The sequence below is a fragment of the Ambystoma mexicanum genome, chromosome 6q (assembly GCF_040938575.1).
Source record: "Ambystoma mexicanum isolate Mex_15411 chromosome 6q, UKY_AmexF1_1, whole genome shotgun sequence".
NCBI lineage: Eukaryota > Metazoa > Chordata > Amphibia > Caudata > Ambystomatidae > Ambystoma > Ambystoma mexicanum.
In genome coordinates, this window is record NC_090937.1 from 1,634,126,587 (window position 1) to 1,634,137,829 (window position 11,243).

An 11,243-nucleotide genomic window follows, 5' to 3' on the forward strand; every position below is an offset into this window, starting at 1 on the left:
GTATGGAGTTGGCAATAGCCACACGTGAAAAGTGAGGCTTATTGGTAAGGGGTTGGCAAAAGCCACAGGTGAAAAGTGAGGCTTATTGGTAGGGAGCTGGCAATAGCCACAAGTGAAAAGTGAGGCATATTGGTATGGAGTTGGCAATAGCCACACGTGAAGAGTGAGGCTTATTGGTAGGGAGTTGGCAAAAGCCACAAGTGAAAAGTGAGGCTTATTGGTAGGAAGTTGGCAAAAGCCACAAGTGAAAAGTAAGGTTTATTGGTAGGACGTTGGCAATAGCCACAGGTGAAAAGTAAGGTTTATTGGTGGGGAGTTAGCAATAGCCACAAGTGAAAATTGAGGCTTATTGGTGGGGAGTTGGCAATAGCCACACGTGAAAAGTAAGGTTTATTGGTAGGAAGTGGGCAATAGCCACATGTGAAAAGTGAGGCTTAGTGGTAGGGAGTTGGCAATAGCCACAAGTGAAAAGTGAGGTGCATTGGTAGGAAGTTGGCAATAGCCACACGTGAAGAGTGAGGCTTATTGGTAGGAAGTTGGCAATAGCCACAAGTGAAAAGTGAGGTGCATTGGAAGGAAGTTGGCAATAGCCACACGTGAAGAGTGAGGCTTATTGGTAGGGAGTTGGCAATAGCTACAGGTGAAAAGTGAGGCATATTGGTATGGAGTTTGCAATAGCCACACATGAAAAGTGAGGCATATTGGTATGGAGTTGGCAATAGCCACACGTGAAAAGTTAGGCTTATTGGTAGGGAGTTGGCAAAAGCCACAAGTGAAGAGTGAGGCTTATTGGTAGGGAGTTGGCAATAGCCACAAGTGAAAAGTGAGGCATATTGGTATGGAGTTGCCAATAGCCACAGGTGAAAAGTGAGGCATATTGGTATGGAGTTGGCAATAGCCACACGTGAAAAGTGAGGCATATTGGTATGGAGTTGGCAATAGCCACACGTGAAAAGTGAGGCTTATTGGTAGGGAGTTGGCAAAAGCCACAAGTGAAGAGTGAGGCTTATTGGTAGGTAGTTGGCAATAGCCACAAGTGAAAAGTGAGGTGCATTGGTAGGAAGTTGGCAATAGCCACACGTGAAGAGTTAGGCTTATTGGTAGGAAGTTGGCAATAGCCACAAGTGAAAAGTGAGGTGCATTGGTAGGAAGTTGGCAATAGCCACACGTGAAGAGTGATGCTTATTGGTAGGGAGTTGGCAATAGCTGCAGGTGAAAAGTGAGGCATATTGGTATGGAGTTGGCAATAGCCACACGTGAAAAGTGAGGCATATTGGTATGGAGCTGGCAATAGCCACATGTGAAAAGTGAGGCTTATTGGTAGGGAGTTGGCAAAAGCCACAAGTGAAGAGTGAGGCTTATTGGTAGGTAGTTGGCAATAGCCACAAGTGAAAAGTGAGGTGCATTGGTAGGAAGTTGGCAATAGCCACACGTGAAGAGTGAGGCTTATTGGTAGGAAGTTGGCAATAGCCACCAGTGAAAAGTGAGACTTATTGGTAGGGAGTTGGCAATAGCTACAGGTGAAATGTGAGGCATATTGGTATGGAGTTGGCAATAGCCACAGGTGAAAAGTGAGGCATATTGGTATGGAGTTGGCAATAGCACACGTGAAAAGTGAGGCATATTGGTATGGAGTTGGCAATAGCCACACGTGAAAAGTGAGGCTTATTGGTATGGAGTTGGCAATAGCCACAAGTGAAAAGTGAGGCATATTGGTATGGAGTTGGCAATAGCCACACGTGAAAAGTGAGGCTTATTGGTAGGGAGTTGGCGAAAGCCACAAGTGAAAAGTGAGGCTTATTGGCAGGAAGTTGGCAAAAGCCACAAGTAAAAAGTGAGGCATATTGGTAGGGAGTTGGCAATAGCCACAAGTGAAAAGTGAGGCTTATTGGTAGGAAGTTGGCAAAAGCCACAAGTAAAAAGTGAGGCGTATTGGTAGGGAGTTGGCAATAGCCACAAGTGAAAAGTGAGGCTTATCGGTAGGAAGTTGGCAATGGCCGCACGTGAAAAGTGAGGCTTATTGGTAGGGAGTTGGCAATAGCCACAAGTGAAAAGTGAGGCTTATTGGTATGGAGTTGGCAATAGCCACACGTGAAAAGTGAGGTTTATTGGTAGGGAGTTTGCAATAGCCACAAGTGAAAAGTGAGGCATATTGGTATGGAGTTGGCAATAGCCACAGGTGAAAAGTGAGGCATATTGGTATGGAGTTGGCAATAGCCACACGTGAAAAGTGAGGCATATTGGTATGGAGTTGGCAATAGCCACACGTGAAAAGTGAGGCTTATTGGTAGGGAGTTGGCAAAAGCCACAAGTGAAAAGTGAGGTGCATTGGTAGGAAGTTGGCAATAGCCACAAGTGAAGAGTGAGGCTTATTGGTAGGTATTTGGCAATAGCCACAAGTGAAAAGTAAGGTTTGTTGGTAGGGAGTTGGCAAAAGCCACAAGTGAAAAGTGAGGCTTATTGGTAGGGAGTTGGCAATAGCTACAGGTGAAAAGTGAGGCATATTGGTATGGAGTTGGCAATAGCCACAGGTGAAAAGTGAGGCAATTTGGTATGGAGTTGGCAATAGCCACACGTGAAAAGTGAGGCTTATTGGTATGGAGTTGGCAATAGCCACAAGTGAAAAGTGAGGCTTATTGGTAGGGAGTTGGCAAAAGCCACAAGTGAAAAGTGAGGCTTATTGGTAGGGAGTTGGCAAAAGCCACAAGTGAAAAGTGCGGTGTATTTTTAGCGAGTTGGAAATAGCCACAAGTGAAAAGTGAGGCTTATTGGTAGGAAGTTGGCAATAGCCACAAGTGAACAGTGAGCCTTATTGGTAGGGAGTTGGCAATAGCCACAAGTGAAAAGTGAGGCAATTTAGTATGGAGTTGGCAATAGCCACACGTGAAAAGTGAGGCTTTTTGGTATGGAGTTGGCAATAGCCACAAGTGAAAAGTGAGGCTTATTGGTAGGGAGTTGGCAAAAGCCACAAGTGAAAAGTGAGGCTTATTGGTATGGAGTTGGCAATAGCCACAAGTGAACAGTGAGGCTTATTGGTAGGGAGTTGGCAATAGCTACAAGTGAAAAATGAGGCTTATTGGTAAGGAGTTGCCAAAGCTACAGGTGAAAAGTGAGGCATATTGGTATGGAGTTGGCAATAGCCACAGGTGAAAAGTGAGGCATATTGGTATGGAGTTGGCAATAGCCACACGTGAAAAGTGAGGCTTATTGGTAGGGAGTTGGCAAAAGCCACAAGCGAAAAGTGAGGCTTATTGGTATGAAGTTGGCAAAGCCACAAGTAAAAAGTGAGGCGTATTGTTAGGGAGTTGGCAATAGCCACAAGTGAAAAGTGAGGCTTATTGGTAGGGAGTTGGCAAAAGCCACAAGTGAAAAGTGCGGTGTATTTTTAGCGAGTTGGCAATAGCCACAAGTGAAAAGTGAGGCTTATTGGTAGGAAGTTGGCAATAGCCACAAGTGAACAGTGAGGCTTATTGGTAGGGAGTTGGCAATAGCCACAAGTGAAAAATGAGGCTTATTGGGAGGGAGTTGGCAATAGCCACAAGTAAAAAGTGAGGCGTATTGGTAGGGAGTTGGCAATAGCCACAAGTGAAAAGTGAGGCTTATTGGTAGGAAGTTGGCAAAAGCCACAAGTGAAAAGTGCGGTGTATTTTTAGCGAGTTGGCAATAGCCACAAGTGAAAAATGAGGCTTATTGGTAGGAAGTTGGCAATAGCCACAAGTGAACAGTGAGGCTTATTGGTAGGGAGTTGGCAATAGCTACAAGTGAAAAGTGAGGCTTATTGATAGGGATTTGGCAAAAGCCACAAGTGAAAAGTGAGGCGTATTGGTAGAGAGTTGGCAATAGCCACAAGTGAAAAGTGAGGCGTATTGGTAGGGAGTTGGCAATAGCCACAAGTGAAAAGTGAGGCTTATTGATAGAAAGTTGGCAATAGCTTCAAGTATTGTATTGTAAATGATATTTATAAAGCGCGCAAAGACTGTGAGGTATCGAGGCGCAGGAGGTGAGAGTGGGCTCAGAAGAAGACTAGAACAGATGCGTTTTTAAAGCCTTACGGAAAGGAAGAAACTCATGGAGTGCGCCAAGACCTAGAGACAAAGTGTTCCAGAGTGTAGGGGCAAGGACCGAGAAAGATCTCCCACCGGCTCTGGCGCGAGCGAATCTAGGAACATGTAACAAAAGAGTATTTGAAGAGCGCAGTGGTCGGTTAGGAGTGGAGTGGAGTGGAGTGGAGAATCTGTGAACGCAGGAGTTCTGCCTCAACATTGTGGATAGCCCGATGGACCGTGCAAAGAACCTAGAACTTAATTCCCTTCCGATGGGACGCCAATGTAATTGAAGTAAAAGTTCACGAGAGTGGGCAAGTCTGGGGGCACAAAGGGCAAGCTGAGCAGCGGCATTCTGAATGATAGCCTCTCCGGTTGCCCAAGGCAAATTGCGTTACAAGTGAAAAGGTAGTCTTATTGGTAGGAAGTTGGCATTTTTAGATCTAGATGATGAAATGAATTCTGCTGCCTGAGCTGTGATGGCAGTGAAAACACTTGAAGTTCAGGAAGGCCTTAAAGGACGTGCACAAACGACAGCCCTTGACAGAAGGAGGATAATCGCAGAGTCCATTTTGGATAAACCTGGGACTCTCCAGTAGCTTCTTTCAACCTCAATGCTGTGCAGTTTCCCAGCAAATAAGCATCGCCTCCCATTGAGCTGCCCTGCAATGAGCCCTGTCTATTCCTCCCCTTAAGCCCTTTCCATCGTGCTGCTCTTGCACTGATAATGACGTCACTGCTCAGCCTTTATGATCATGGGAAGCGTGGATGTGCGACTTTCACATGCTCAATAATTGGTTATGATATGATATGGTTAGGCAAGTTCCGACGTGCACAGTGACTGACCTTGGGCAAACTGACATGCCGTGTTTCCACATATGTAAACATGTATTTTACATGTTTTTATCATTCCCATATGATAAATAGCCAGGTCGCATCTGACACTAAACATAAGAAACATCCCTATGAGACATGTATGCAGGGGAGGAACTGAACCGGTACAAGACGGAGTTGCGTTCCTGCAAAATCTGTCTTGTCGGACTGCCGTTCCATGTAGACAAGAGCCCCAACATCCTCACATGAGGAAACACTCTACCCCCGACTGCCTTGAACGTTGTGTCTCAGACACAGCAGTTGGGAAAGTGCTGCAAGCTGCTGTCAGTGGTAAAGCGCTTCCTCACCTTAGAGGGGAGCGGGGTTTACATCGCTCCCCGCATATCATCACTCAAATGCACTGCATGGACACAGTGCCAGACACAGGCCATCGTTACGAGGTTGCCGGTAAGCCGATGGTGCTACCGGCACCTTACCTGCAACCTCGGCTTTCTGTTTCCGCCACCCGCTATCCTGGTATTACTGGAATATTATGACCAGCGGCAAACCGGTAAATTTCAATCTCCGTGGAGTTTATAGTACATCATGTGATGGGAACCGCGGTATCACCATCACCGTTAGTAACAGCGCTGGTGCTTCAGTGAATAATCTGGCGGTAGGGTCCTGCACTACCGGCAGGTCGGCCCGCCAGTAGTTTACAGCCCCTACCGGCAAACACAGAGTGAGCAGGTCCGGAAAAGGTGCTGGTAACATTGTTACTGGTATATTCCTTCCATACCCGCTCACGTGTAATAACCCTCACAGTGTTTCTATGCGTGCAGCTGAGCTTTTGCTCAAGCAAACTCAAACAATGAAACCCTATTATGCTTTGCACACATTTTACTGTCAGGGTGACTATTTTGTCAGAAGGAATTAGCACCATAGCAAGTGTGCATTGCATGCTCAGAAGGAATTAGCACCATAGCAAGTGTGCATTGCATGCCCAGAAGGAATTAGCACCATAGCAAGTGTGCATTGCATGCTCAGAAGGAATTAGCACCATAGCAAGTGTGCATTGCATGCTCAGAAGGAATGAACGTTTGATTTACTAGCATACAAAAGTTTGATGAGTTGGTGGTCATTCTTATGTTCCCAAAATCCCTTTTATTTTTATGGAAAGCAGTCAGCAAGCTATATTCAGGACACGCACATCACTGGACGCCCACACCACTGCCAAGCCCCTCCCAAGTGAATGAAAAGGGGGGATTACCAGTTCTCTGTTTCCTTTTCCAGCACTGCATATATGCAATTGTTCACACGGATTTCACAGTCAATACATCTGATCTTTTTGGTTTGTTATCTGCTATTATTGTACAACTATTTGACTGTGAACCGAATATCTTAGATAATCTACAGTTGGTCAGCTGATACGTGTGGATCTGGGTCACATGATCTTTGTCCCACCCACCAGTTAATCATTGCCAATAATTTGGTGCCTTTTTTCCCTCTTCTTCCTAACCCTTCCCCCTTCCCCACTTAAGCAGCCTTCCAGCCTTTGTTCCTTTGTAGTTGTTCAGCTGTTGCAAGTGTATCTAGGACAGGTGGCATATCTAGGACAGGTGCCGTATCTAGGACAGGAGGCCTATCTAGGACAGCATGCATATCTAGGACAGGAGGCGTATCTAGGACAGGAGGCTCATCTAGGACAGGAGGCTCATCTAGGACAGGAGGCGCATCTAGGACATGAGGCGTGTCTAGGACAGGAGGCCTATCTAGGACAGCATGCATATCTAGGACAGGAGGCGTATCTAGGACAGGTGACGTATCTAGGACAGGTGACGTATCTAGGACAGGAGGCCTATCTAGGACAGGAGGCGTATCTAGGACAGGAGGAGTATCTAGGACAGGAAGCGCATCTAGGACAGGAGGCGTATCTAGGACAGGAGGCGTGTCTAGGACAGGTGACGTATCTAGGACAGGTGACGTATCTAGGACAGGTGCCGTATCTAGGACAGGAGGCCTATCTAGGACAGCATGCATATCTAGGACAGGAGGCGTATCTAGGACAGGAGGAGTATCTAGGACAGGAAGCGCATCTAGGACAGGAGGCGTATCTAGGACAGGAGGCATGTCTAGGACAGGTGACGTATCTAGGACAGGTGACGTATCTAGGACAGGAGGCGCATCTAGGACAGGAGGCGTATCTAGGACAGGAGGCGTATCTAGGACAGGTGACGTATCTAGGACAGGAGGCGTATCTAGGAAAAGAGGCGTATCTAGGACAAGAGACATACCTAGGACAAGAGGCATACCTAGGACAGGAGATGTATCTAGGACAGGAGGCGTATCTAGGACAGGAGGTGCATCTTGGACAGGTGGCACATTTGGACAGGTGGTGTATCTTGGAAAGGTGGCATGTCTAGTATAGGAGGCTTATCTAGGACAGGAGGCTTATCTAGGACAGGAGGCGTATCTAGGACAGGTGCCGTATCTAGGACAGGAGGCCTATCTAGGACAGCATGCATATCTAGGACAGGAGGCGTATCTAGGACAGGAGGAGTATCTAGGACAGAAGGCGCATCTAGGACAGGAGGCGTATCTAGGACAGGAGGCCTATCTAGGGCAGCATGCATATCTAGGACAGGAGGCGTATCTAGGACAGGAGGAGTATCTAGGACAGGAGGCGCATCTAGGACAGGAGGAGTATCTAGGACAGGAGGCGCATCTAGGACAGGAGGCGTATCTAGGACAGGAGGCGTATCTAGGACAGGAGGCGTATCTAGGACAGGTGACGTATCTAGGACAGGAGGCGTATCTAGGACAAGAGGCGTATCTAGGACAAGAGACATACCTAGGACAGGAGGCATACCTAGGACAGGAGATGTATCTAGGACAGGAGGCGTATCTAGGACAGGAGGTGCATCTAGGACAGGTGGCACATTTGGACAGGTGGTGTATCTTGGAAAGGTGGCGTGTCTAGTACATGAGGCTTATCTAGGACAGGAGGCTTATCTAGGACAGGAGGCGTATCTAGGACAGGTGCCGTATCTAGGACAGGAGGCCTATCTAGGACAGCATGCATATCTAGGACAGGAGGCGTATCTAGGACAGGAGGAGTATCTAGGACAGGAGGCGCATCTAGGACAGGAGGCGCATCTAGGACAGGAGGCCTATCTAGGACAGCATGCATATCTAGGACAGGAGGCGTATCTAGGACAGGAGGAGTATCTAGGACAGAAGGCGCATCTAGGACAGGAGGCGTGTCTAGGACAGGTGACGTATCTAGGACAGGTGACGTATCTAGGACAGGAGGCCTATCTAGGACAGCATGCATATCTAGGACAGTAGGCGTATCTAGGACAGGAGGAGTATCTAGGACAGGAGGTGCATCTAGGACAGGAGGCGTATCTAGGACAGGAGGATTATCTAGGACAGGTGACGTATCTAGGACAGGAGGCGTATCTAGGACAAGAGGCGTATCTAGGACAAGAGACATACCTAGGACAGGAGGCATACCTAGGACAGGAGATGTATCTAGTACAGGAGGCGTATCTAGGACAGGAGGTGCATCTAGGACAGGTGGCACATTTGGACAGGTGGTGTATCTTGGAAAGGTGGCGTGTCTAGTACAGGAGGCTTATCTAGGACAGGAGGCTTTAGGACAGGAGGCGTATCTAGGACAGGTGCCGTATCTAGGACAGGAGGCGTATCTAGGACAACATGCATATCTAGGACAGGAGGCGTATCTAGGACATGAGGAGTATCTAAGACAGGTGGCACATCTATGACAGGAGGCTTATCTTGGAAAGGTGGCATGTCTAGGACAGGAGGCATATCTAGGACAGGAGGCGTATCTAAGACAACATGCATGTCTAGGACAGGAGGCGTATCTAGGACAGGAGGCGTATCTAGGACAGGAGGAGTATCTAGGACAGAAGGCGCATCTAGGACAGGAGGCGTATCTAGGACAGGAGGCGTGTCTAGGACAGGTGACGTATCTAGGACAGGTGACGTATCTAGGACAGGAGGCCTATCTAGGACAGCATGCATATCTAGGACAGGAGGCGTATCTAGGACAGGAGGAGTATCTAGGACAGGAGGTGCATCTAGGACAGGAGGCGTATCTAGGACAGGAGGATTATCTAGGACAGGTGACGTATCTAGGACAGGAGGCGTATCTAGGACAAGAGGCGTATCTAGGACAAGAGACATACCTAGGACAGGAGGCATACCTAGGACAGGAGATGTATCTAGGACAGGAGGCGTATCTAGGACAGGAGGTGCATCTAGGACAGGTGGCACATTTGGACAGGCGGTGTATCTTGGAAAGGTGGCGTGTCTAGTACAGAAGGCTTATCTAGGACAGGAGGCTTTAGGACAGGAGGCGTATCTAGGACAGGTGCCGTATCTAGGACAGGAGGCGTATCTAGGACAACATGCATATCTAGGACAGGAGGCGTATCTAGGACATGAGGAGTATCTAAGACAGGTGGCGCATCTATGACAGGAGGCTTATCTTGGAAAGGTGGCGTGTCTAGGACAGGGGGCGTATCTAGGACAGCAAGCATATCTAGGACAGGAGGCATATCTAGGACAGGAGGAGTATCTAAGACAGGTGGCGCATCTATGACAGGAGGCTTATCTTGGAAAGGTGGCGTGTCTAGGACAGGAGGCGTATCTAGGACAGCATGCAGATCTAGGACAGGAGGCATATCTAGGACAGGAGGAGTATCTAAGACAGGAGGCACATCTAGGATAGGAGGTGTATCTAGGACAGGAGGTGTAACTAGGACTGGTGACGTATCTAGGACAGGAGGCGTATCTAGGACAAGAGGCGTATCTAGGACAGGAGACATACCTAGGACAGGAGGCATATCTAGGACAGGAGGTGCATCTAGGACCACTGGCATATCTAGGACAGGTGGCATATCTAGGACAGAAGGCGTATCTAGGACAGGAGGTGCATCTAGGACAGGTGGCATATCTAGGACAGGAGGTGCATCTAGGACCAGTGGCATATCTAGGACAGGTGTCATATCTAGGACAGGAGGAGTATCTAGGACAAGAGGTGTATTTAGGACAGGAGACATACCTAGGACAGGAGGCATACCTAGGACAGGAGGCGTATCTAGGACACGAGGCGTACCTAGGACAGGAGGTGCATCTAGGACAGGTGGCATATCTAGGACAGGAGGTGCATCTAGGACCAGTGGCATATCTAGGACAGGTGGCATATCTAGGACAGAAGGTGTATCTAGGACAGGAGGTGCATCTAGGACAGGTGGCATATCTAGGACAGGAGGTGCATCTAGGACCAGTGGCATATCTAGGACAGGTGTCATATCTAGGACAGGAGGAGTATCTATGACAGGAGGCATATCTAGGACTGGTGGCCTCCGCCCCACATGCTAATCCCTAATAATCTTTTGGTGCCTCTTTTTTGGTGTTTTGTTTTTAACCCTACAGTCTTCTTTCCCTACTGATGGTGCCACCTTGCCTCTTTGTTTTTGCAGTTGGACGGCTGCTGCAAGTGGAGCTCGGCCATTCCCCCTCCCCCGCAGTCTAAATTCCAGGTTCACCAGCTGCATGAGCCAAAGCGGTCTCCAGTAGCAGGCACAGTGAAAACAGGTCACATGACTTCACTCTTCCTGCCTTATGCCTGCCATCCACTGCTGACCACACCCACACCGGCCTTCATTTAACAGAAAGCAGTGTAAGACGATCGAGTGTAGACGATTACTGCAACCCCCATCTCTGCAACCCCCAAAAGTGCTGACTTTTTTTTATTTCTTCTCCCTTTACACCACATCTATATATATATATATATATATATATATATGGGCGAAGATCCCCCGCAATTAATTCTACTTGCATTATATACCATTACCCCCACATATATATGTGGTGTAAACGGGGTCAAAATGAAAGAAAGGTCACATATTCGGAGGTTGCAGTAATGGTATAATTCCAGCTGATCCAGCCTCCAGAAGCACATGCAATGAGAGCAGACCATGTGCCATGTGCCTGCCTGCCACTGCTGACCATCCCCACCTTGTGCTCGCTCCATTTAAGCAGCCCCACCTCTGGTTGTTCTCTGTAAAGGATGTACAAAGACCAGGACGCTGCCCATTCATGCCTGTTTGAGGTTGGCAAAGCCAGAGGCCAGACCCTCTGCCACATTGCTAGGAGTAAGACATAACCATGAGTCTCTCACAAACCCAGCTCCTTACCATACTCTGTAGAGGCCACCAGTGCGAACACACGTGTCCCCACTGCACATCTAACACAGCCCAAACCCCCCCTGTTACTGCAGCCCTGAACCCTTATGTTGCGCACACTCTTCGAGGCTGATTTACGCCGACTCGCAGCAGGCATTTCGTACTTGGT

The 11,243-nt window shown here is 48.1% G+C and overlaps 1 protein-coding gene across 1 annotated transcript; it reads right to left on the reverse strand.

Moving 5' to 3' along the window:
- Nucleotides 1-9,142: 9,142 nt before the first annotated feature.
- LOC138515398 (uncharacterized) lies at nt 9,143-10,234 on the reverse strand. Its single transcript, XM_069630255.1, has one exon. It carries the CDS (start codon nt 10,232-10,234, stop codon nt 9,143-9,145), a length of 1,092 nt encoding a protein of 363 aa, XP_069486356.1.
- Nucleotides 10,235-11,243: the final 1,009 nt, after the last annotated feature.